Below are 27244 nucleotides of genomic sequence, written 5' to 3'. Positions count from 1 at the left end.
ATGGGGAGGAGGAGGCTACAAAGCTGGGACATGGCAGGTCAGGCTCAGGGCTGCAGCCTCACAGCATCAGTAGTGAGTGACTTGAAGGCCCATGGAGAGTGGCTTTGAGTTGTGCCGCATGGAAGTGGAGGAGAGAGCCCAGCAGTTGTATTGTAGAGGTGGAAATGGCAAATTTTCACAGAATCATAGAATCATTAAGGTTGGAAAAAACCTCTAAGATCATCTAGTCCAACCACCAGCCCATCTCCATCGTGCCCACCAACCATGTCCCTGAGTGACATGTTTCTTGAACATGTTCAGGGACGGGGACTCCACCACCTCCCTGGGCAGCCTGTGCCACTGCCTCACCACCCTTTCTGAGAAAAATTTTTGTATATTTAAGAAATGTTTTATTTTTACCTCAACAGTAGGCTGGTCTCAGGAACCAGCCTTAGGGAAGGTTGAAGGTACTCAAGAGAACCTTCTTCTGCTGTGCTGTTCCCTCATGCTCTCCCATAGGTATGGCTGTGGGGCTTGTGACAGAGAGGTGCATGAAAAGCAACAGCAATCTGCAGTCACATGGCTAACTAAAGGCTGTGGTCACTAGCAGGATTTGCTCACAGGCTATTTCCAAACTAAGTAAGAGGTAAACTCTGACTATAATAAGGAGGCAAATTCTGACTATAGTTATACTGAGTACAGAACTGTTCTTGGCTTTTATGCACAAATCATCCAACAACCTAACTAGAGACAGACACTACATGAGGAAGGCTTACTACCATAACTATTTCTAGCAGCCTTTTAAATATAATTATTCTATTTTAGAAGAAACTGAGAGTCATAGAAAATTGTATAAATACCATGATAGGCATAGATATGGCCTTTTTCACTCTTTATCCAGTGCCTAGATAAAGGTGAATACATGGATCCTGAATTAAGCTGCTTGTGATTCTGTATCTTTTGCTGAGTACATTAGATGTGGTCATTGAGAACTTAATAGGTAGTAAAAAGCAAACTCTTTCTGCACAGACCTTTGAATGTCAACAGAATTTATTTGATTCAATGTGGTCATAACCTCTTTACCAACTCAGTAGGCAAGATGTGTGTGTGAGGAAACAACTGCTAGCTGCAAAATCTTTTGGGAAATATTGCACAAATTTTGAACAAAATTAGGTAAACTAGACATGAATAAAATAATTCTGGATTTATTTACAAGACTGCCTTAAATGTTGGCTTTATCTGTCGTACTGTTTGAATTATTTCTCAACACTTATTCTCCTTACAGTTTTGGAATTATAATGCTGAGATATCTGTAATGTTGTAATGTAACAAGCAGTTTGGACTTTGTTAGATTTCCAGCACATCTAAGTCCTACTCAAAAATATTGTCTCATTATAGGATGAAATTCTGCAACTGAAAAGAGACATTATTACTGAATATTGTCTTAAGTAAGTATGTCTGATATAGAAAATTACTGTATGTCTAGCATATAATCGATTTATATTTGGTATAGACATATCCATGGAAACACATCATGTTTTAAACATAACTCTTGTGCTGGGGCTTTCTGTTTCATGTGGATAATATGAACTTATGAACTTTCTTTTCAGAATATTATGAATAGACCTGTAGGACATTCTGCAAAATAAGGAAAATTAGAACACTTAGAGTGGTTTAGTGATCATGTTACAGGCAGTACAAGATGAGTTGCTGGAAGAGGAGGAAATATGCCACTTAGTTTCTTTATGAAGGGAAAGGGCTGTTTACAGGGTAGTGAGTCAAGTGCAGAAAGGCAATGAAACATTGTCAAAATTAGTGAAAATTATCCACAGTGGATAATACAATGAAATAGTGTTGATGTACTATCCTGTGATTTTCATCTACTTTGTCAAACAACTTGGAAGAAAGTAAAGTTTCATATAGAGTTTTTCCAAGAAGCCCTGTAACAAGCTGCAAGTAGGGCAGCTGTTTCAGTATGTTTGGCAAATAAGGTAGACTCTTGGATTTGTAAGACATGTCTATTGCACTGTAAAATTGTACAGTATGGGAAAGGGAAATTCTGCAGCTCACCCTTTGGTTTCACAAACGTGGACAAACTGGGCAGGCTACCTCCAACCCTGGTACAGCTTGTCCAAGATGTAGGTAAGGCTGAACAGATCAGTCTGGACATAGTGTTCAGCCAGGGCTGGACTTTCAGTGCTGCCTGAGTGATTGTGAAATCTGACTCAGAGTCACAACGTCTAATTGCAGTTCTGCAATTAACTCATCGGATCGCTTTTCTCCTTCCTGCTTCCGCTTCCTTATTGGTATATAAGCAACAATAGCTACCACAAAGCAGTTGACGTATTAATTTGTGGATGCTTCTAGAACATTATAAACACATTAGTCTGATGACAAGCCAAAATTTTATTTGGGTTCATAAATGCCACTTTAGTGATTTTTATCCCTCTAGTTGTCTCACTATGGAAGAAACTGATTTTTACCCCTCTAGTTTTCTTACTGTGGAAGAACATAGCCTGTAATTTTTACCATAGAAGATGTAAGGGATGTCCTTACAGAAAGATGTTAGGTTCAACAAAGACAGTACTTATTCGGGAAGGCGATGCCCTGCACAACACTGTATACTTTAATCATATATTACACCTTTTTAGGATGAATCAGCGTGTGTCCCAGCACGCCCTGCGAGGTCAGCTCATTGCATTCTACAATAGCCTAAGAAGCCTCTTAGATGATTTCCCTGTTGTCAGAGACAAGTACTTTATAATTGGACTCTCTCAAGGAAAAAAAGAGCAGGAGTTAAAGGAAAACTTTGCAGCTGATCCCAGGTTTGTGTCATCTTTGAAAATGTGTTTCTGGGGGCCACTGCCCTCAATCAGTGCATACTACCTAGCAAATGTGAATGACTACATATTTGTATGGGGAATGATAGCCTAAGGGTGCTCTGAGCAGTGTGTTCTGCCAGACTGCAAGCAGAGAATGTGCACAGTCAGTCTCCTGCAAAAGTTGGCATACAACAGAGGAAAACCTCAGAGATGTTCTTGCCTCTAGTCCCAAAACTGTATTTTATAGGAAACAAGTAGAGGACTGCATTTTCAGGATGGAAATCCTCTGCTTCAGTGATTAAGTATGTGTATTGAAGTTATTGTCCTGCCCTTTAATTTTTTCTTTATTTAAGATTGAACTGAAAACTGTTAGTAACAGGCATGTGACTTGTCAGAAGTTAGGGAGAGGAAGAGTGCACTGGAGACGAGGGTGTGACCCTAAATCATCTGCTGCTTTCAGAAGAGACGTTTGTTTGGCCATGTTACAAGGATCTCCTTCCTCAAAACTTAAGCAAGCCCTTTTGCTGACTGTATGTCAGCCTCTGAGATGACCAAGTTAGCACCAGCCAGCAGATGATTTGGGATGTGAAAGCAGTCACCCAATACACTGGTTTTGCTCTTATTCATCTTCTTCCCAGCAATTGAGAGGCTCAGTTGCAAGCACAGAAAAGAATATTTGTTAATGTTCAATCAAGAGCTTTAGTTCTGATAACAAAGCTTGGGAATGTGGTTACAAGCCAAACAAGTCATAAAGTATGGTTCAACCCAGTAATTCACCACAGAATTGTTGACATCTCCCTGTTGTTTAACTCTATCTCAGTTGTAGGTTTTTGGATATATACCAGCCTTAGGTAGCCTAGGTTTCTAGTTGCTGGGGAGTAGCCCCACCACAATCTTGAGATGCGGGTCTTTTCTTTCTATTATTTGCCTACTTTCATTACATATTGTCTAAGGCACTGCATTTTGTACTCCCATCTCAGATGTCCTCAAAAGCTTTTAAGCTCAGCAGTATTTTGCATACAATCACAGAAAGTTGTACATAGGCCATATAAAAGACAATTCGTTTTAGAAGGAGCTTTCTCTGAACATGGTACCAAGACATGACGTTAATCCTAGAAGCAAACTGTTTTGCTAGACATATGTTCCAAGCTCAGGCTACCCCCCACGCCCAGTGCATTCACACAGTTCAGGGTGACAGTTCATGGTTGTACTTCTCTGAACTCATTTGGGAACTGGAACCAAGAGAGGTTCCTTGTCACAGCAGCTGTTTTGTTTTCTAACCTAGTTTATTAGCAAGAACTAAATCAAACATGATTTATTTGCTGAGAGCTGAGTTCTCTCAGCTGAGAGAAGCTGAGTTTGGCTGCAGAACCTGTAGATCTATAGCCTTTACCCTTAATGTCTAAGAATACCTAGAACTCCTACTGTCTTTGTGCTACCTGCTACACCTAGGACATCTAGCAAAGAAGGCTGTGGTGCATTTCAGATGTATCCATCCTGCAACAGAGAAGGAATGGAGGAACATTGGCTCTAGTGGGATATCCAACATCATGTACTCTTATCAGAGAGTGGCTTGTGTTTCTTGGTCCTGTAACTTTTCATCAGCAAGTAAATGGTTCAGTGCACTGGAATACTTTACAGGATTATACTTCTACAGTTCTTCAAAAAGTGCAATACCAGCATTTTAACTTGTAACACAAGCGAAATGCAAACCCTTACTTACTGGAGGCAGTTAAAGTGGAAGTGCTTGGAAAGCAGCTGGTGTGGGTATGGCTGCAACATGCCCCTGGCAGCTGCTCAGCCTCACTTCTGTCCTGGGAAGCACAGAAATGGGCATTTGTGCTAGAAAGTCATCTTAGAGAGCTGCAGGGAGCAGTAGGAGAGGCTTTAATTAAAAGTGGATCCTGCCCTCTCAACCCTTCTGTGCTTTTTTCATCCCTGCCTTATCAGTTACTACCGGTTAATGTTTCATTTTCTGTTGCTGTTTAGCAAGAGCTAAGAAGCTCTGTGTAGACAGCAACTGTCAATTAGTTATAATGAAAGCAGAAATTTAGCTTCCATCTTGCCTGCATTTAGAAGGTTGTAGTAGGACGTTAATTCAATTGCTTTCTTATCTTCTAAGCAATCTCAGTACTGCCTGCATTTATGGCTGCTGGCCACTTGGAGCAGGTCGTGTGTTCTCCATCCCTCCCAGTGGGAAGGAGCAGCAGATGGGTGGGAGAAATGTGGATGTGGTCTGGAGGAAAGTTTTTCAGTGCAGTGGTGGAGGCAGACTGATGAGGGGGAAGAGGAAAAAGGGTGGGAAAAAAAGAAAAATGTAATGGAATAAAGAGCAAAGGGAAGGACAGATTCTGGAAAAGATGAAGAAAAAATGAGAATAGAAATACTTATTATGAAAATCTATTTGCATATCTATACATTTCCAAAAGCCTGAAGTTCATTAATATCAACGGAAATGTTCCAGAAGAGGCTATCTAACTTGAGATGCCTGTTTTTGATAAGGCTCCCCAGAGTGTCTACAGGTGGTTTAAAAGGATGAGTCATCCTCCTGACCTGTTTAAGATCCATATGAATTGTGTCCCAGCAAAGCCTCTGGCTCTCTCCAGCAACTCATATGGTAAAGGGAGGTGCTCATATGATAAGCACCTGCATTTGGCCAGATGAAGCCCCTTGTCCTGCCGATTCTGCCATCTCAGAGCCCAGATGCAGTGGAATGAAGGGGGCACCTGCCCTGTGCCCACCCTTACCAGGAAACCGTGCATGAGCAGAATTGAGAAAAGGGCAGGAGCACTCAGGTGCAGTGCAGGTCTTATCATACAGAAGGTAATGAAAGATTCCTTCAGCAGGTGCTGTCCTAAAGGTAACTGTGAGAAGCAGGAAGAAAGAGGAAAAGATGGTGCTGTGGTTTTTGTGTGGCAGTACCATCCTGTCCTTCCCTTCCCCCAGCCTGTTTCTTTGTTCCCAGATTGGCATAAAAAAACCCAAACAACTAGGTCACAGTTCTTAGCCATACACTTTTAGATGCCATAGGATCTCTGTGACCCAAATATAGTATATATTGGGTTTGGTTTTTAGGCTTTATCTGGGATTATGTTGTGTTCTCCTGGGAGATGATTTGGGTTGAAAGGGCCCTTAAGATCATCTGGTTCCAACCCCTGCTATAGGCAGGGACACTTCCCTCTAGACCAGGTTGCCCACAGCCCCATCCAGCACGGCCTTGAGTGCTTCCAGGGAAGGGGCATCCACAGCCTCACTGGGCAAACTGTTCCAGAGTCTCACCACCCTCACAGTAAAGAATTTCTTCTTAATATCTTGTCTAGTGTTGCTGGGGTTGGCAGCACCCGGGTTCACGTAGGTGTTATGAGATGTCCTTATTTTCCTTCTGGAGAAACAAGGTGCCAGGGCCACACACCGCTGGGCTCCATTGCAGCTGTGGCTGCAGAGAGGTGCCTGTAATTAGCACAGTGTGGTGGAGTAGCATGGCAGTGGTGACAGACTCTAGCCCTTGTCCCCTCGACTCTGTAAAGACAGAACACATCTGGGCAGCGTGTGTGCTTCTGCATCCGTGTTTGCTCTCTCTTCTGGTGTTGTTGACAGGCTGTGATGTCAGGAGGAGGAAACAGAGATATACAGTGTGAGTGCTGCTCTCACTCCGAAAAGCGTCACTTGCAGTTTCCTTCGGTGCAGTTTGTGCTTATCGTTCTGCAAAAATTAGTGAGAGACAGCTGGTCAAACAAACCCTGCCCAAATATAATTTCTGTGCTTACAGCACAGGGTATTTAACCTTTTGTTACTCCATCCCATCTAAACCAAAGGTCTATTTTTTTGGCATTCAGCTTTGCTTTTTGCAGATAAAAGAAAAAAATATATATCAAGATTTAAAACCCTGTAAAACTCACTTCAGAACAAGCTGAGCTTAATTTCCAGGCTGAATTTATGTCTCGTTTCAGAATGTACTGGCTGCACATTGTACCTCATGTACAAGAAATGACACCTTGTATATAAAAACAGGGGAGTACATTATTCCTATAATAAATGTATTTGAATATCTTCTGGGGAAAAAAAAAAAAAAAGACTGGCTGCCTACTAGTAACTGCATATTATTTTTTTGATATAATTATCTAGCATCTATCTGTACGCCTGCTGCTTTGCTTTATCTGTTTCCCATTCTGCAGAGCTGAAGCGCGTTCCTGGGTAAGAGGCTCTGAGTGCCCTACACGGAGCAGCTCCCATACCAGCTATATAAATTAGATGTGTTGGTCACTATTTGGAGACTAATTTTCTTTGACATGATGGGAGGGGGCATGGCTCTGATAAATCAGTGTTTTTTAATTTTGAAGAGGACGAAGTTGGGGAAATGAGGCAAAACAACTACACTCTGCTTCTTTGCCTCTTGCATTAAGGAACAAGGGGACAATTCTTCTGAACCTGTGTCTGCTTCCCACATGTGCCAAATGCAGCTCACATCTCCTGGGATTTATGAGGACTGGGGCTTCTTGGTGCCTTGAATGGAGTAGCTAGGTCTTTGGAGGAGCTGTCATTGGGCTCTCATCTGAGATGATGTCCCTTCCAGAGCATATGGTGGAGCATTTCTGCATGCCTGATCTTTTCTTGTCAATTTTCAGTAATCAGTACTGTTTTGATACCACTTGGGCCACTGGAGTAGGTGGCTGAGCTTAACTCAAAAGTGCTGCTGTAGAATTTCTCAGTTGAGCTGTTTTAGAACTTGGTTGTAAAACCAAAGAAAATTTCTGTTGAATTCAGCAGATTTTTTAGGTCCAACCTTTAGCTTGTATTTTACACATCAAAGTTAAATAATGTAAAACACACCTGCTCCAAAACTTAGAGGCAAATCCTATATCCAAGTAACAGCTTCATCAAACTTAAAAAATATATGTTTCTGGGAAGTGTCAAGCAGAAATGGAGTTTCAAAATGCTTCCTTCTTGCAATCACTCAGATTCTTCCATCCTCGGCCACACTATTTGCTGTCCCCAGATGGATGCACCTTCCTTAATTTGTGGTTCATCCCTCACCCTACTGAAGTGCTGATTATGTTCAAGATGCTTTCAGAGAAGGTCAGTATTTGCTAATGCTAAAAGAGATTTTGTTCTAGGTGGTTGATCATTCACATCTTTACACATGCATTACAGTATTACACATGCATTGGAGGTGGAGAAATATAAGTCAGTGTTTTTGATCTGGGTGCAGCTAGGATGTGCCAGTGATGAAGAGAGCTAATGAGGAGTGCCTGCCAGGAAGGAGAGACCTTTTGTCCTTTTGGTTTAGAGGAAACCTCACTCCTATCTGCAGCTCTCTGAGGAGAGGAAGCAGAGGGAGGTGCTGAGCTCTGCTTCCTGGTACCAGTGGCAGGATGGGAAGGATACAAAGGCATGCCAGAAGAGGACTAAGCATTAGGAAACATTTCTTTACCATGAAAGTGATCAAACATTGGAACAGACTGCTTAGAGAGATGGGTGATGCCCTGTGCCTGTCTGTGATCAAGAGACATTTGGAGTTGTAACTTTTGGTTAGCCCTGGAGTAGTCAGGCAGTTGGACTGAATGGTCTTTGTGGGTGCCTTCCAGCTGAGCTATTCTAATACTTGTCCCCTCATATATAGAAGTGACAGATCATGACCTTTATGTGCTTTTACTTTTCTCTACCTCCTTCTCAATCTGAGGAAACAGGACAGGGAGAAGGAGGTCCCTGGGCTTACCATGGCCATGCTGCAGGGGAGACTCCAGTGAGGGGAAGGAAACTGTATGCATTTTCCTCATGCTATCTTTTCTGCCTCCAGCAAAAGGAAGCTGTTTGGAGAGAAATAAGCAGTGAAAAAGACTATTGTGAGGCACCGGGGTAGCAGTTTCTAAACCAGAGGCTTTGACACCAGATGGTACATGACAGATGTGAGCACTACCCTGAGCCTAAATTAAACCCTGCACTTGACGCTGATCTTTGGGACTGAGAGGCCATGCAGATAGATCTTCCGGCTTGAGTTAGGGCTGCAGTCACAAACCTCTGCCTTGGGGGCCATCCTGAGAGGTCTCACTTTGTGACAGCTGTTGTGGCCAGGGGACAAATGTGTCTGAGTAGCAGCATCCATTAGTGCTCCCATTCCTTCCTCAGTGGGAAAGTAGATGGGATGTAAAAATTAATTCTTCAGCAAAGATCCTGTTATCTGGATCTGGGTGTATCCATCACTAGCGCCGCAGTCCAAGTGATACAGCTGACAGCAAAATCACACTTGCTCAAAAATATTTCCTACTTTGATGTATTTTTTGAAGGCCAATCATCTGAATGGTTTTTTCCTTGCGTGTGTGTCTTGGTTGCAGGCTGCTCTCAAAGCTCTCCGCCTAAGCCTACAAATTGTTGGTGCATTTCATGATGTCGTTGCCTACCTCCTGGCTTTTGCTCAGTTAGGAAATTCACCAAGCTCTTTTTGTGCCTTAAACCCAGAGCCTTTGACTCCAGACTGGGGAGGGACTGGAAGGATTGGTAAGTAACAGGTACTGCTCCTTCAAGGTAGATTTCTCCAAATCTGCAGAATAAGGGTGAAATGCTGCGGATGAGAAAGGGACAAAGGAAGTGTGAGATTGATGTTAACAGAAGGCTTAAGACAAAATTCCATTCTGTTTTTTCCCCTTCCTGCTCCATTTTCCTAATGAAGGAGTGTCATTTTTAAAGTCTGTGCACAGATCTGTTGCAATCTTACAGAAAAGCAGCATACCTACCAGGTTTGTGACTTCTGCTCCAGAAGGAAACAGAAAATATAGTCCAAAATTATTCTTCCTCCTCTTGCAATTTTCTGTTAAGCCATCTGGTCAGCTTGTGGGGATTTTGTCTTAACCAGTAGATTAAAAAAAAGGCTGGCTTTGGTTCCATTAGTAAATCTGTCACTTGATTCTCTTTCCAAAGGCTAAAACAGATGCAGAGCATGTCATCCTGCACAAACATCATTTTGTGCAGAAACAGGACCACATCACCTAATAACAGTTCACATGTAAGGGTAGTGCAGGAGTTGGATGTGCCTAGCTTCATGTTACTGGCTGGGTTTGTAGCTGTGATGTCTGACTACTTGCTGGGTGCCTCTGCTACCACAGGGCACCCTCTCTGGGCACATGTTAGAGCAGTTAATCATCCCACGCTAAGATGTGTTTACAGTGAATGGGATAAAGCCCTTTTTGGAGCTGCCTGTATTCCTCTGCTTAATGTTGCAGGAGTGCAGCTAAACTTGACGTCTGATAAATAGGCAACTGAAGTTACAGGAGAGAATGCTGTCCCAGGAGTTGAAGTGCTCTTGGCATTTGTTGTTTTCAGCCCCTGGATTATTCCTGCAGTGCAGTGAGCGGGAGTTTCACAGCATGACACATTATGTACAGTTCTTGCTCTGTGTGTGTGTGTGATGCAGGGCTGGGCTGCTGCCATATCACTAGGAATGCTTACATTTATATACCTGCAGATTTGCCATTGCTCAGACACAACTCAGGGGTAAAACCTATACCTACACAGCTTCTCTTCTGTCCTAGCATCTTTTTGAACATGAAAAATTAATCATGGTGATTTGGTAAAGATACAAAATTATTCAAGAATTGACAAACATATGTAAGTGCTCTGCTTTGTCTTTTACTGCCTCCACTTTTTTAAAAAAAAGTTACTTTTTTTGTGAGCAAGATTTTTATTATCGGCTCTGAATACATCCTGAAATTTCTTTTAGGAAGGGAAGAAAGGACTCAGTGAATCATAAACACTTGTTATATAGCTTTTATTTTAATACCATGCTTGTGAATGATTTTGAAGTGGGCTTATTTTCTCTAACAAAAAGCACTGCCTGTTCTGTGGTGTGTGTTCATTGCACCATTAAGTGAGTATTAGTAACTTCATTTGTGTATGGCTGAGAAAGCTCATGTAAATTAGAATGCTTAACGAGCTTTCAAACAATACAGAAGGCTGAGCACAGTGAGCAATGAGAAAATACATAATCAAATGTAGGAGGAATATTATATGCAAGGTACTTGAATTTCAGACATATTTAATGTATACCTTGCTTTTAAAACAGAAAATACATTCAGTGATGGAGTCTTCAGAACTATGCTGCCTCTACTATTGGATTTTTGTAGATAGAATTTAACTATGTTGCTCCTGGCCAAAATATCTTTTTTGTTGCTGTTGTTCAGGAATATTCTCCCTCTCTCCCAGATCAGAACATTTAACTTACTTAATTGATGGCAGCTTCTGTATCCTGACAGAAAGAACATTGGGTTTCTGTAGCAGCTGCTTGGATGTTAAATCATTTCTGTGGTAGATGTGCTTTGGGAGGTAGTCCAGCACCGTGCTCACATTTTGTGTGTACAGCAAGTGAGAATGGGTGCTCCAGTGGGAATATTGACTTAGGGAGGCCCACTCCTTTGGGAAGTTTGTTTAGCTTAAAGAGAATCCAAAACTTCAGCACCTCAGATGAAAAATATTCATCAGCTTACAGGATTGAACTACAAAAACATTTTATTGAGAGTAGTTGGAGAAGCTGCCATGACATTCCTTATCCAGTAACAACTAATTTGGGTCTTTGAAGTACGTAAAACGCCATCTTAGGATCTGATTCTTCTCCTGTTGATAAATTTAGTCTTGATATGATAACCAATAGGATAAAATATACTACTGGCCTTGTTGGCATTTTATAATAATTGACTTTTTAATTGGCAAAGATAATAAAAGAACTGTTTGAGATAATTGTAACTTTTAATTTTTATGCCTTTTTCTCCATGGCTTTAGTACACCTTCATATTTCTCCACCCACCATAATCTCTATTTTAAAGCCTGTTTTTATAGCGCTAGGGAGGATGTAAGTCCATTCATCTTCTGTCTGCAGGAAAAAAAGCAGGAAATCATGGGGTGCAAAATATCTGGATGGAAAAAGCATTTACAGGACTGTGATGTTTTTATGTGCCTTTCCTGCCACCTTATCTGATAAATCTACTGCTCTTGGACTCCAGGGACTGAACTTCAAGAGATACAGAGAATGATTGACAGCCTCCAGAATCCCCAGGATCCCAGTGAAGTAGCCCAACTGCTAGCTGCTCACAGGGATGTAATGTTTCTACAGTTTGATGCAGCAATCAGACATCGACTACGGTAGGGACTACAGTGTGCTTTTTTTTTTTTTAAGAGAGATTTTTTTGTTGTTGTTTACAGGGAAGAAAAAAATGTAGAAAGGTTAATATAAATTTTGTCCCTACTATCCACTCCGAGTATGGGTAGAAATGTACTTCCTGACATTCACCAAAATTAGTGAGAATCCTTAGATGCTTCACCGAGGGATCTCAACACACCATGTCCAAGTATAGCTGTCCTACTATCTGATCATTACAGCACCTTTATGTTGTTATTCATAGTTTACTAAATAGGGGTGTTGCCATCTACAGCCAGGTGAGGGATTCCACCAGAAGGGAAACAACTCCTGGACTTGGTTCTGGATAACATGCATGACCTAGTTCAAATTGATACAGCTAAAGAACTGTTCCCTAAGAGCATGTTTGCAAGAAGCATCCTCGAAAGAATAGTGAAAGCCAAATAAATATCATCATAGCTGAGATCAGCTTCAAAAAGGGAAACTACAAAAACAAACAAGCAAACAAAACAAACAACTTGATGAAGAAATAAAGTATAAACTGGGGGAGTTAAATCCTTACAGATGGCATGGAGACTCTTTAGACGTACTGGAGGTACTCAAGAAATGTGTACCACATGTAAAGAAAGACTTTGAAAGAGTAGGAGGATGCTAACATTGCTAAGCAGCAAGATTAAACAGATCATTAAAGCAAGAAAGAAGTATCCTTAAAGAAATGAAAGTTTCATTCTAAAGAAGAAAATAAAAGTGGCTGTGAACTGTGATGGGCTAGATGTAAAATGATTCAGGACAGCCCAGCAATCATTTTCAGGAACAATCTTTCTGGAGACATTAAGACAAATAATAACTCTTGTTTCAAACACACCACTACTCAAGCCTGTCTAGGTCTCTCTGAATGCATCCTATCCCTCAGGCTTGTCAACCACCACCCACAGCTTGGTGTCATCAGCAAACTTGCTGATGGTGAACTCGACCTCACTGTTGATGTCAGCACTGACTTCTGACACCACTCATCACTGACCTCCATCCGGACACTGACCATTGTCCACTACTCTCTGGACTTGATCCTGCAGCCTGTTCTTCATCCATTGAATGGTCCACCCATCAAATCCATATCTTTCCAATTTGGAAAGAAAGATGTTGTGGAATACCGTGTCAAAGGACTTACTGAAGTCTAGACAGATGACATCAGTGGCTCTTCCCTTGTCCATTGATGTAGTTACACCTGCATAGAAAACCCACTAGGTTAGTCAAGCAGGATTTGCTTTTAGTGAAGCCATGCTGGTTCTCCACTATTACCTCCCTGCCTTCCATGTGCCTTAGCATAGCTTCCAGGAGGATCTGCTCCATGATCTTTCCTGACACGGAGGTGAAACTGACAGGACAGTAATTCCTGGGATCATCCTTTTTATCCTTCTTCAAAATTGATGTGATGTTGCCTTTTTTTCAGTCACCAGGGACTTCACCTGATTGCCACAAGTTTTCAAATATCACTGAGAATGGTTTGGCAATTACATCAGCCAGTTACATCAGGACTATGGAATGCATCTCACCAGGTCCCATAGACTTGTGGATGTAGTTGTGGATGGGCTTTGGGGATACTGGTATATGGCAAGCTGAACATGAACCAGCCATGTATTCTCATAGCCCAGAAAGCCAACCGTATCCTGAGCTGCATCAAAAAAAGCATGGCCAGCAGGTTGAGGGAGGTGATCCTGCCCCTCTCCTCTGCTCAGGTGAGACCATACCTAGAGTACTGTGTTCAGATGTGGAGTTCCTAGTACAGGAGAGACATAGACCTGCTGGAGCACATCCAGAGGAGGGCCACACAAATGATCCAAGGGATGGAACACTACTCCTGCTAGGACAGGCTGAGAGAGCTGAGGCTGTTCAACCTGGAGAAGAGAAGGCTCTGGGGAGACATGATAGTGGCCTTTCAATATCTAGAGAGGAGCTATAAGAAAGAAGAGGACAGACTCTTGAACAGGGTCTGTGGTTATGTGACAAGGAGAAATGGTTTCAAACTAAAAGAGAGGAGATTTAGTTTGGACATATGGACTAAGTTTTTTTACAGTAAGAATGATGAGGCACTGAAACAAGTTGCTGAGGGAGGTGGAGGATGTGCTGTCCCTGGAGACATTCACAGTCAGGTCAGACAGGGCACTGAGCAACCTTATCTATCTGTAGGTGTCCCTGTTCATTGCAGGGGAGTTGGACTAGATGGCCTTAAAGAGTCCCTTCCAACTCAAAAGATTCTATGGTTAAAAAAATATGAACACTATGTTGTGCAGGCAGGAATGACATTGAATCAAGACTGAAGCTGAGGTGATACTGTGTGTACATGACACAGAGATATCCAGGCTGCCTAGGGCAAGGGCTGACTGTAGAAGGACCTTACAAAACTAAGTGACTGCAAAAACAAAATAGATGGAACTCAGTGTGTCATTAAGCATAAAATGATGCACCTGGGGGGAAAAATGCATTCCCAAAATGTAAAATGACAGTCTCTGACTTGATCATTACCACACTGTGATGAAATCTCAGAGCTGTGATAGATAGTTCTATCAGAATTTCAGCGCAATAGCAACAACAAAAAAAAAAATAAAAGAAAGAAAGAAAGAAAGAAATCAATTCCATTTATGAAATATATGGAGAGCGAAAATAAGAACACTACATCGCTGAATAAATAAATGTTGATGAGGCTTTGTAGTTCTGGTGCCCTGTAACAGAGGACACAAAGGACAGAGAACTTAGGAAGGCCACAGAGATGATCAAAGATTTAGAACTGCATGGAATAAGTGGGACGGCTGAGGTGGAGCTCTGTAAAACCATGAGTCGAATGCATATGAGGAACAAAGATTGTTTCTTGGTCTTCTTTAGCGTGCATAGAAGGTGCATAGAAGGTGAACAACAGATAGCTGTTTCTGAGCAAAGACAGCTCTTGCAGATGGCTTGTAATTAGACTGTGGGATTTCTTGCTACAGGACACAATGGTAAAAGTTCATAGGACTCAGAGTGAGACTGCACAGGCTTGTGGAGAAATCTACCAATGGCTATTAGACATTCAGAAATTAGCGCTGGCTGAGGAAACGTGTGAGGTACAATTTTTTGAAGAATATCTGTGGGAAATGCAGCATATGCTTGTTTTGATTTTTGCATCCTTCTCGTGAACTCACTTTGGGAGACAGGATTCTGGGCTGGAGGGACTGTTGCTCTCACCCAATGTGACTTCACTTGTGCTATTCCACTCGTGCTAAGTGGAATTGCCCAGTAGCTGTATGTATTTACAGACTGAAGAATTTTCTGGACACTCACACAGAGATAAAACACTCTTGTGCTTTTGTTTCTATTTTTTCCTGATTAAAATACTGTAAGGACAATTGGTGAGGGAAAACTTTTCCTCACATGAGGAACTGTGCTTTAAAAGGAAATATAAAGAAATGCAGTCTGTCCTATTCTTCATCTTTATTACACAAGACCATAGGGGTTGGAAGGGACCTCTGGGGATCATCTCGTCCAACCTGCTGCTGAAGCAGATTCTCTACAGCAGGTTGTTCATATTGTATGTGCAATTAGTTTCCATTTTCTTCACACCAGGGCATACAGTGTGGCAATACATCACACTTAACCTCGTATGAACGTCTTTGCTAAGTTTAATTCCAGAAGCTGTTATTTGTCCTTGTGACTCCTTTGTTAGTCTCCAGCTGATAAGAACTGCATGGTATTTTTAAGAGCACTTGTGAGTGTGAAAAAAATAAAAGAACAGATCTTTTTCTCAGAGTTGCTACTCAAAGGAGTGCAGCTACAGAAAGAGTTGGAACTGATTACTTCTCCTATTTCAAGAACAAATTTATCATGGGCTCTTTGTTTTAAAGGCATGTGAATGAAATACAGGAAAATTGGGTATGACAGAGAGGCTGTGATGAAATGGTAAAGTTATGGCTAAGCTTGGTTGAAGGACATATTTACATGATGCATAAAGTGTAGTAAAAAACAGCTTTATGCATGCAATTGCACAGCACAATGCAGTACAAAAATTATGAGTCGCTCCCAGAAGCAATATATACGTGTGGTATAACAGCACTCTGCTGGATTGGCAGCTCCTGCTGCTTAGCCAGGCTGTGCTGTGTCTGAGTTGCCCAGCATTTGCTGTGTGAGACTGGGTCTCATGGGAAATCAGCAGGGAGCATTGTTGCTAAACTCAGCTCTGGACCCTGGGTAACCTGTAATTAAGATTCCAAAGCTTCGTAGGCACTTTTGAAAAGTATTAGAGACTGTCCCACTTGTAGAGGAAATTTTCCCAGTATCAGGAATAGGTAATAGAGCTCTTGCATCTTTTTAGCTACCTGACTCTAACCGTATGTTTTGCTGTAAATGCCCCCAGTCAGATGCGCTTTCACACATACATCTATATCACTAAGGGCTGTATCTATTTGTTTTAATTATAACATCTGCAGTGATTGCTTAACTCACTATTACGTCAGGTTATAATGAGGAGAAGGTAAGGAATTCTGTTGAGGAACATTTTGAGAAATTTTTAAACAATCTCAGCTCTTCATAATACAAAAATTTTGATTCTTTCACAGGGAGACATTTTTGTCCTCTGGGAATGTTTCAGCCTACCAGAGTATTACAGACAGGATATACCATGCACTGCCTCCACTGAGTAACTCCGTGATTCCAAGTGTGTTTGCTGCACAGCTGAGGCTCCCACAGCTGCTGGATGTTCAGAGCTGCAGAGTGAGTAAAGCATGCATGCAAAGACACTCTTCCTCTGTGCTGAGCTTTCTGGAAAACAAAATACTCTGCAGTTCTTGCTGGAGTGCTCACTCTTCCCAACCCCGATCCAAAGAACCTAGCAGCTAATTAAAAACATTTCCATGACCAAGGTTTATTAACTTGATTTGTCATTTGGGGTTCTAGAAAACACTCTACAAAAGTGAATAATAAAAAATTAAGTTGGAATATAATCGAACTGATGTCACCAAAATGCAATTATTCTCTATGCTCTATGTTGGAATGTTTTGCCTATCTATACTCTGCTGATATTTCTAACATTCTGTTTTGGCTAATAATCTTTCTGAATTTTCTCGCCACCTGACAGCAATTTTCATTGCCGAATATGTCTGTCATGGTTATAGGTAAAGTAGTTAAGTCTGCTGCTTTCTTAGCTATAGCACTGTGCAGAATTACACAATGCCAGATCAGCTATCTAGGAGCTAAAGGAGCACCTTGAATAACACTGACAAAAAAGCTGGTATAATGCTAAGGGAAGTAAAGGTGAGTCTTGCTGGTGATATTAGCATGTTCCAAGGTAACAGGCAGTTTTGGATCATCATGCTAACTTCATGTTTCCTCATCTTCATCCCATCCTGCTAATTTTCCGTTATTTGATAATACTGTTTTACCTTTAAAAATGTCTCTCCTGAACAGTGAGTTACAGGAATACAATCCTCTGCCACTCTCGTCTTGATTTAGGTTACAGTGACACATAACAAAGCATGATGGAGAAACAACATTTGTACTTGCACACAAAATCTCAACATCACTGATTAATTAGATGTAGGTTCCTTGGGAAGCCTTGTCCTGATGCCTCTGCGATATGAGCAACAGTGATTGACAGACACTATGTAGGGAACTAGAGCTATTCTGTGAAGACAGACGTAGAACATTCTAGAATGATTCTTACTGCTTCCTTCCCAAGGAGAAATATTAAATACCTCTTTCTTTTCTAATATGCAGTCTACTGTCAAAAATAAAAGCAGTGTGTCACCTGCCAAGCAGCTTGGCCTCTGGGTTGCCCTTTCCTGATCATATTATATGGGACTCTCATAAGTAGTTACATGTTGTTCTTTTTTATGAACAGTCTTCTCTTCTCTTTTAGACACTCATGCATTTTCCTTGGAGGACATTCCTAATGGATGAAGGATTGTTTCCAGTCTCTATTAACAACACAATTAATTTAAATTACAACATGCAGGTACAGCATCCTTGTGCTTATGTCCAAAGACACAAAGCCAAAATGAATCTACAATGCAAGAGGAAAACAAACAAATACTATCTCATTTCCCATCTTCATTTCTTAAGAATAAGAGTGAACCAAAAACATCTCCCTTTTCTATTCAAAAGCCCGTTCTACCATTTACTTTATTTGATCTTACTTCAAGAAGAGCAGAGTGTTTTATGTTGACAGTGAACCTCTAATTGTCATGTTCCTGCTATGCTAGAACTAAAGAATCAAATAATTTTTATGTATATGTGTTTTAGGACTACGGTGCTAAAAGCTTTAACTTCATTTGGGCTTATAACACTCACAGAAAAACGACACATGATCACAGTAGCTCAGATTTGCTACAGTTGTGCTCTGAGCAATAAAGCTTTACAGCCTCTCTCTTCCTCTCCAGTTATGTCTGTGCAACCTGAATGATGCAGACCGAAGAGTTGCTCATGGGGAGCTAGCTGCCATGCAGTTTCTAATGGAGGATGTCCTGCAGAACCACGATGACTCCGCTGTGGACAATCATGCTGATTGTCAAGCCTCGTTAGCTAACAGCATGCAGGTAACTCTGGCAATTCAGTTTGTATGACATTATGCACCTTCTGTCTAGGCCTCCCTCTAGGTTTCACAAGCAAACCTCTGTGAACTTAAGAGACTCAGAACTGAGGTATGCTGTAATAACTTTACCTAGTCCTGGCCATCTGGTAAGAGGCAAAAGAACAGCGTTCTGTCCTACAAACCCTGAGTGTTCATGAGAGAAGTCCTGGTGAGAGACTCCCCTTGAGGGCTTGATGCTATCATCAGAATTCTGGAGAAAGCCATGCCTTCTCCCCACAGCCCACGGAAGATCCAACTCTTTCTTTAGAAAGAGCTACTCTCTGCCAAGCAGACAGGAGCAGCCTGGCCACTGTCTAAAAAAGAAGAGCTAGTCAAGGTACTGTGGACATGTACATGAGGGATGGCAGCCGGGGGCACTTGCCAGAACCAGAACAAAGGTTTTTTTTCAGCGAGTGGGGAGAGATTCAAACTACTTTGTGATGGAAAGCAGATATGTTGATCAGTTTTGTGATAAAACATGTGAAGAGGACAAATTTAGTTATTTAAAGGTTCACTTCCTGAAGATCTGAGCTAAGAATTTGATTTCTGTAGTCATACTTTTAGTTAGAGATGACACAGTGTTGCTGTTGAAGATATTCACTTGAAGAAAACAGCGGTAAACAAAGGATTTAATTTCTGTGCAACTTTATTCCCATTCCATGAGTATAGGAGTACTCATTGCAATCAAAACTATCCCTGTTTTTTCCTCTGCTGTGCTCTGAAAGACACTGATGTGCAGACTAGCTGAAAGTTTTGTATATGGAAGAGTTTGTCACATATCTCATTCCACTTTACATTGCATGAGATGCTATTAAGCAAAGAAGGGCACATGAAAAGCATCCCATAGCTTTCTGAGGCAAAAGATTTCCCTGTAACTTTCAGCAGAACTCAGAAGAGATGACTCACCCAAGCGCTAACTGGTTGCAGAGCAGCAAAAGGACGTGCAAACTTCTAATGAGGCATCATGATCCAGTTACATCATGTAACTTGCTAAGGTCTTTTCTGGTGCTGTGGAAACAACTGGAAATATTAAAGGCAGAATGGGGCCGGCTCAAGCTGAGGACTGAGGATATCAATACCGTTCCTCTCTACAAAGAGTTTTGTGAGCGATATGGGTAAGTTACCATGGATGCAGGAGTATTCCAAAGTGACTGAACAGATGACAAATGAGAGAAACCTCTGACTTCTTCACCCATTTTCCTCCTGTCACTCTCTTTCACTAGTGTTTTTTGAAATTTTTATCTTTATTTTTGCTCCTGGTTAATCTAGTGCTTTTGCTTTTCTCTAAAGGCTTAGGAGCTACCTTTCTTTCCTGTTTTGATATGATTATTTTTTCTCCCTCTTTCTATGTCTATTCAGATTGTTTTCTTCTGATGTTTTCCAAGTGCCTTCTTCCCTGTTGGGTGACCTACCTTTGAATTTCAGGCCTCATAAACAGTGTTAAATTCAGTGCTTTAATAAATGGAAAATTGGGAAGCCTGTTAGATGAATTCTAGCAGAATTCTTCCAACCCCCTTTACTTGGCTCAAATCAGAGAAGTCAAGAACAAAAATCTGGATGATGGGCCATGAGAGGCCCTTCTGGGAGTAGAAAATGGAACACTGCTTTTTAAAAAGCTTTGTCCCCAGAAACCACACAAAAGAAAGTGAAAGTATAAGATGATGCAATAGGGGTGAAATCTGTGCAGATGCTGAAAAACAGCTGTCATGCAGGGGAGCATGGAGAAAGAAATGCATGGAGGAGTTTCTGTGCTGCTGTAGCAACTCCTTCCTAGCAGGTGATCTCCCTGCTGTGAGAATGGGGCTATTTTAAAGCACATGCTGTACCCCAAAATCCCACTGTGTTTTCCTCTCCTTGCACAGATGATAACTTCCTACTTCCCTCTCCCCCAGTGATGTGCTAACCTTTGTGTGTCCTGCCATCAAGGGTTTAAAAGGCAGTGTGATTAAAGTAATAAAATCTAACGCGGTATATATGCCTTGCTAATGGCTCCTGTACTTCTCAGAGCAAAGGGCGCATCAGCACTGGCACTCAGCACTCAGAAGCACTTTGCAAACCCATGACTGGGAATGAAGGACTGCAGGCAGAGGAGGTGGGGGGAGTTTTTTGGTCTGCTTCCCTGACAGTGATAGCCACGTGCTTACTGGTGACCAGATCTCCCTGTTTTATTTGTTTGACTCTCTTTTTCTTCCCCTCACTTTTCTTTTAGCATTATTATAAGCCTGGAGAGATTACTGAACTATGTAATAAGTCAGGTTCCACAAAGAAGAGATTATCTTGCCCTTCTTGGATGTTGAGCGGGACTATTGCATATTTTGCATGGGTTAGAAAAAGGGGTTAGGGAAGGAAAAGCAAAGCTAAGGTCCAAAGATTGTGCATGTAAACACAGTCATTTTGAGAAAAAACGTGTGAGAAATACCCATGTCTTGGTGATTCTAGCAGGGAAATTCTGTACCCAGCCATGAAAGCCATGGCCAGGCAAATGGGCATTGAGGAGGACATCAGAGAGCCTATCACAAGCACTCAGCATGTACTTCCCCCAAGAGGAGTATCAGAAACTGAAATGAAAATGTATCAGGTAAGGGGAGAATTAATAGTGGGTGCACTACAGTCCATGGGTTCCATGGAGGATATTATGGGATGTCTGGAAGATGTGGATGTCTGTGTCTGCTACTGTCCGTAGCAGCACCTTGTCTTTGTGGAGGGAGGTGTGAGTCCAGGACAGTCCGCAGGAACAGGAGAACCTGCCTCAGTCCAAAGCATGTGTAGCACAGAGCTAGGCACATAGTCACCCCAAAATTTTATTAACATTTGTACTGTACCAGAAACTACTGTATTTTGGGAAAGAATGGAAAGAGTAGATTTGTTTTGGCATAATTTGGTAGCTTTTGATAGTTTGCAAGAGGAGTTATAAAGAGATCTGGTGTGAGCTAAGTATTAAAGTATTTCAGGTTGGATATTAAGAAAAATCTCTTCTCAGAAAGTGGTGAGGCGCTGTGACAGACTGCTCAGGGAGGTAGTGGAGTCACCATCCCTGGTGGTGTTTAAGACATGTAGACGTGGTTCTGAGGGTCATAGTCGTAGGCATAGTGGGGATGGGTTGGTGGTTGGATGATCTTAGTGGTCTTTTCCAACCTTAATGATTCTGTATTCTATGAAACCTGATTCCAGCTTCAAAAACTTCTGGAAAGCCTGGAAATCCACATGATCCATGATGTGCAGAAGAAGATTAAGCAGGAGATGACTCTAGTGATATCTGAAAGAGCCAGACAAGAGAGCAGCCTCCCTACTGGTAAGAAGAGTTAAAATACCCTTGCTGGGAAACATGGGAACCACAGACTCAGAGTGGAAAAGCAGCCCTAGTGCATACTGAAGCAAAGTTTTCTTGTGTGTGGATAGGAGAGAGGCTTTGGTCTCAGCTCCCTGCATCCCCATGCAGAGGCCAGTGACCAGTTGAACCATGGGAATGGTGTAATTGATGGAAAATGGTGTCAGATTTAGATTCCTTAAACAGAAGATTTCACTTCCTCATTATAAAATGAATGTTCAATCATAATCATTACAAAGACAGTGTTGCAAAAAAGCACTGAACACTAACTATTCTTGAGTTTGCAGGCAGTTTGAAACAGATAAGACATTACTTCTCCCTCTCTCTTTAATGGTGTTGATATTTTAGGCGTAGCAGTGCAACTTAAATGCCAGACTTTTAGCGCATTACAAGTTTGCTTTGTACTTATATCACGGGTATCCACAGGCAAATATAGTAAAACAAAGAAAAAATGGAAATAAAAGGGACAAAAAATATGCCCTGCTACTGGTTGAGGTTGCAGGCAGCGATAATTACTGTTCAGAAATGTTCAGTCTCACACAAAAGCCACATTCTTTTCTCAATATTTACAGGAAACTCCTAGGCAGAGCCTTGGACCAATGGGCCAGGTCATTGTTGACAGAGCTGGTCCATAATGAACTAGCATTTTGGCTTTGATACCTGAACAAATTTGATAGTGCAGCTCAGCACAGCCTCTGCAATCTGTTTGCAATGACATTTACTTTTTATTGTAAACATTTTAGCATAGCTGAGAAAATCTAAGCTGTACGGTGTACCCAGTGTCAAATCCCAGGGATTACTGAAGGATCAATATTTTGTGACAGTGATATCCACTTTTTTTTGTCTTTTTTTTTCCTCCCTTTATTCCTGCAGAGCTTTGGAAACACAAAGTAATGCAAGAAAATTTCTCTGTTGTACGACCACAGATAGTTGAAACATTTGTTCAAAGGCTGATGGAAAACTATGAAGGATCAGATACAGAGGTACATACTCTTCATTTACTGAGTAACAATTAAATTATGTTTACAGCTTTGTTTATTAAAGCTCTTGTCAATCGGTGACCTAAAAGAGAAACACATTTATTAAGCTTTTGATTATTCTGCTTATGTTGTTTTGTAATAGCAGTGTTGGCAGCGAGCTCATGTACTGCCCTGCTGCCTTGTGACAGCTTAATTTCAGATCTCAGGACTGTAATAATGTGAGGATGAGTTAGGGCTGGAGGTTGATATACAGCTGCAGTGCAGGACTGCAGAGCTTTATGCAAGGATTCAGCAGCCGAAACTCTTCTTCCCTGGTCAGTGCTAAATCACAGGTCCCAGCGAGATGTTGGGAGGCAGTTTTAGGGTTTTTTTCAGTGAAATTTAAAGAAAATATTTATGACAGTATGACCATTTCTGGTTAAAAATCACAATGCATGGGGTTTTTTGAGAGAAGGGATGGTGGCACTTGAGCTGGAAAATTCATTTTTTTACTGAAAATTCTCTTCTAGCTTCAGATGAAAATTAAATACATTATACAGTTGTAGTCAAAAACCTGACCCATTTGTTTTCCAAATAAATTAGTGAAGCTGTAGATACAGTAAAAAACATCTACATTGAATAATTATATTTTTTGCTTCATTTTGATATCACAGAAGTATTCAATTTACAATAAGTGACTGTATTTCATTTTGACATATGCTGTATGTAACTCATGATTCAGACAACCTGTAAGTTCTCCTGTATTGTTTTCCTAGGTTACTTTTAAAAAAAACATTTACAACAGTGTCTTACTGTGCTGGGCTGTGACATCATGGCCAGAGAACGCAGCAACTTTGAGACCTACTCCATGTTTTATGAAAATATCCTTCAGCAGCTGCACCGTCTACTTTACCAAAAAGAGCAAGTATGCTCAGAGCATTGATTTTTCTCTTTTCAGAACTGGAGAAGGAGGTTTCTTTGGGTGGGAAGTAGTTGCTAAGTAAAAATGGAAGTCAAGCTGTCAGGCTGGGAATTTGCTGAAGCAGAATTGTGCTGTTGTATAGACATAGTCACTGTGCCTCTCTGTTCATCATTTCAGGAGCTGCATGCTGTGGAAGATGGTGGCAACCAAAATGATATGTCTCTGACACAGGTAGGTGATTATGGTCTGTTGATAGCTAGTACTAGGTGATCCCATTTGGGACAGAGTATCATTGTGTGAAGACACAGTGACAGTCTTTGCAAAGAAAAGTAAGAGGGCCCTGGAACCACTGTTTCTGTGTTCAGTGGCAGAAGTCATGCCAGAAGGACCTGTGAAATAAAGATGACCTGAAGGCAAAGGTAGCAATAGCCTGCTGTTCTCCGCTTTATATCCAAAAGGGATGATATGCTGGTAGCCTTTTAACTTAAACTTCCACTGATGAGCCTCCCTTCCTACAGAGGCATTTTCCTGGTGCTATTCAGTCATATGCAGTGAGTGAGATAGAAATAGCAGTGTGTCAGGCATGTAGGCTATACTGTAGTGTAGGTGGCAGGTAGGCTGCACTGTGGTTCCATATACAACTGTTCTCAAGTTGACTTTGCAGCTTCAGCTGTGGATTTTTAGTACATGGTATGTGTGGGTGGAATTTTTAAGAAGTGAATCCAGCCAATAAATCAGAATTGCCATGCTGTTGTGGCATCATGTAATACCCATAGAATCTATTAACTAAGCTGGAGGCTTGGCTCCATCAACACAGTCTCCTGCAGTATAGAGAAGACTGCCTGGGTGTCAGGGACTCTTGCACAGCAATGCGCATTTTGGATTCCTGGGTTCATTTTCTCATCTGTCCTCATTGCTGACTACAAGATTTCATTTCTTCTTCTCTGGGTTTCTTATTCATTTTTTTACCCATTTTCTCATTTTCTTTCCAGTGTTGTTTTTTTTTTTTTGCCCCCATATCCTTCTCTTTAAAGTATTTTGTCAGGAATCCCTCTTCTTCCCTGATTTCAATGTCCTGTCTGCATGATTGGGAAGGCTGAGGTGAGAGAGAAGATGAGAAATGTGTGAGATCTGAGTTGAGAGGAAAGATATGAGAAGTCATTAGGACTTTCCAGGAGCCTTGGGGCACTGGAGTCTATCCTCCCCTCCCCTTTGGGAGCCCATCACCACCAAATCCCTCTCTCATTTGCCTCTTCCTTCGAGGACAAGACAGCTCATCCCTTGTCACTGGCCACCCTGGGCAGCTCCTACTGTTTCTGGACTGTGCTTCAACCTCAGAAGGGATGTCCTGCTCCCAGTACCAGTTGCTTTCTCACAGGCTTACAGCAATTAAGGGGCTACTGCAAGAAAGAACACGTTCAGATACTCAGTAGAGGTGATAGAAATCATGAGAAAGGGTCAGCCATAATCAGTCATAATGGAATGGTAGACTGACACAGAACATTTCAGTGAGAAAGTGAAGTTATTAGCACTCATTACTTAGATCTGGCATGCAGAGATGCCAGGCAGCCTTAAAAGCAGACACTGCTGTTGGCTGTAGCTACAGTGCCTATTTGTTATCTTAACAATGTAATATGCTAAGAATGTTTTTAGCTTTCCCCCACTCTGCTCGTTTGATTGTAAATACGGTTCAGCTGTATGGGAATGAACAAGTATTTATATCTAGCTATGACCCCCCCAAGTGAAATTTAAATTCTGTCATTTAAAACTATTTAAGTTCTCCCACGCACCTTCCTATTTGTTTTCACCTGCATGCCCTTTCTGAGAGTATGATAATTGTCAAATATCAACAAATAGAACATATAACAGTTTTTATCACATATTAAATGGTCTGTATGTACAAGCTTATCAGCAGGCAGCACATGTGCTCTGATAAGTGCATTACCTCACAGATTACCAAATGAAACTTGGTCACAATTCTTCTGGCTCTCCCTTCGGAGGCAGGGGATATTAGCTACAGGAGGTCAGGCTCACCTGCAGAGCAGAGCTGTGCACAGGAGCTTCTCCCAAAATCAGACTCTCAAATCCTGCTCCCTCATCCTGCTCTCTAATCTCTGTTACTACTCCTCTCTCCTGCACTCTTGCATATTTGCTCCTGTCAGTTCTTATACCTGCTACTTTCCTGATTACCACATACGGACTTTGTAAGGTTATATATGAAACTGTATGTATGAATGACATTTGTGCCCTTGAAATATTGGTCTCAAATGGTTGAAATTCTTCTAAAACCAACAGAGATGTACACAATAGATTATTCCACAGCATCAATGGGTTTCAGTTACCCACTGGGTTATAGGTTATCACCTAGCCACTCAGGAAGATATTGTCACTCTGATACTTAATTCTGTACCACAGACCACATTCAGAGCTCTGAATCGTTTACTCCGAGGCAATGGCATTTGTTCATCTCTAGCTTTGCTCATTCACTTTCTCTGCTGTGATAGATTGCCGGGCTGAGTCATGAGATGATTATGGAAATAACTGCTCTCAGAGCCCAGCTCGCTGACTTGGAGGATGAAAATGCTGGTCTCAAAGAGAAGATTAGAAAAGAAGTACGGGATGAATATGAGTCATTAGTGCGGAACCTATTTGGGACGTGTGTCCATCTAAAAGTAGGTACAGAATAAGAGGGGTACACAACCAATGTTTTTTGCGCTGCTGACAATTTGCCAACATGTGTAGAACTCAAAGGAGTAAATTGCTGTTATGTGCCAGGTGGATGAGTGGATGAATCATTTATCTCCTGCTGCATACTTTAGAAACGTCTTGTAAAAATGTCTGGTAAGAAAAACTCTGTACCTATTCCAAGATAGGAGGCATAGTTTTAATGGAACAAGTACCACATTAGAGAGAGTGATGGAAGCTCTTTTTAGTTACCGTGGTAGGAACTTTTGGGATATAATACTTCAGTTTGTAATGTTCTACATTATTTTTCTTGAAAACTTTATGTCCAGTGTGTAATAATATTGCTCACTCTAATGATGCCTTTATTTTTCAAGCTAGTCCACAAGTAGTTCAAGTTTCTTTCCAGCAATATCATATGTCATTACTTACAAAAATAATGATACCCCATTCTTGCTTGTAGAAACTGCCAGATTGTAATATCATATTTTCAAGCACCTGCCTGTATCAGATCCCCAGGGTTTTGATTCATAGCCCAGAAGCCCATCAGTGTCTGTGGTCAAGACAGTGGTGACTTGAGGAATACTGAGGGTTAGTCAATTTCTCACCAGAATGTCTATTTTATCACCATAGTGCAACTACTTCCATTGAATGCCTACCTCCCAGGCTTGCCAATAAGGTGACTAATTATACAATTCAAACTCCACTCCTTGCAGTGTCTGGAGGTAAAAAGAGTATTGCTCTGTCTTTCAGATACATTGATTCTAGGAAAATAATTATCAAGAAAGACCATCTGGTTGTAGCTGAGAGACTTCTGAAATCTTCTGAATATT

General features: G+C 41.4%; 1 protein-coding gene across 1 annotated transcript in view; it reads left to right on the top strand.

Annotated features, from left to right (window-relative positions):
* Positions 1 to 2602: 2602 nt before the first annotated feature.
* The window catches only part of LOC104909846 (coiled-coil domain-containing protein 162-like), a 36850-nt gene continuing 12208 nt past the window's right edge, over positions 2603 to 27244 (top strand). Inside the window, exons 1-14 of the mRNA XM_031552227.1 lie at positions 2603 to 2804; positions 7760 to 7877; positions 9134 to 9296; positions 11792 to 11930; positions 16512 to 16665; positions 17810 to 17905; positions 18330 to 18485; positions 19403 to 19635; positions 20960 to 21098; positions 21692 to 21812; positions 22722 to 22831; positions 23584 to 23796; positions 23907 to 23960; positions 26234 to 26401. Of these exons, the coding sequence (XP_031408087.1) occupies positions 2632 to 2804; positions 7760 to 7877; positions 9134 to 9296; positions 11792 to 11930; positions 16512 to 16665; positions 17810 to 17905; positions 18330 to 18485; positions 19403 to 19635; positions 20960 to 21098; positions 21692 to 21812; positions 22722 to 22831; positions 23584 to 23796; positions 23907 to 23960; positions 26234 to 26401 (2037 nt within the window). The 5' untranslated portion in view covers positions 2603 to 2631. The remainder of the gene's footprint in view (positions 2805 to 7759; positions 7878 to 9133; positions 9297 to 11791; positions 11931 to 16511; positions 16666 to 17809; positions 17906 to 18329; positions 18486 to 19402; positions 19636 to 20959; positions 21099 to 21691; positions 21813 to 22721; positions 22832 to 23583; positions 23797 to 23906; positions 23961 to 26233; positions 26402 to 27244) is intronic.

This window comes from Meleagris gallopavo, chromosome 2, assembly GCF_000146605.3.
Source record: "Meleagris gallopavo isolate NT-WF06-2002-E0010 breed Aviagen turkey brand Nicholas breeding stock chromosome 2, Turkey_5.1, whole genome shotgun sequence".
In the NCBI taxonomy this organism is placed as follows: Eukaryota; Metazoa; Chordata; class Aves; order Galliformes; family Phasianidae; genus Meleagris; species Meleagris gallopavo.
Note: the sequence above shows the minus strand (reverse complement) of the source record. Positions and strands in the feature narration are given on the sequence as shown.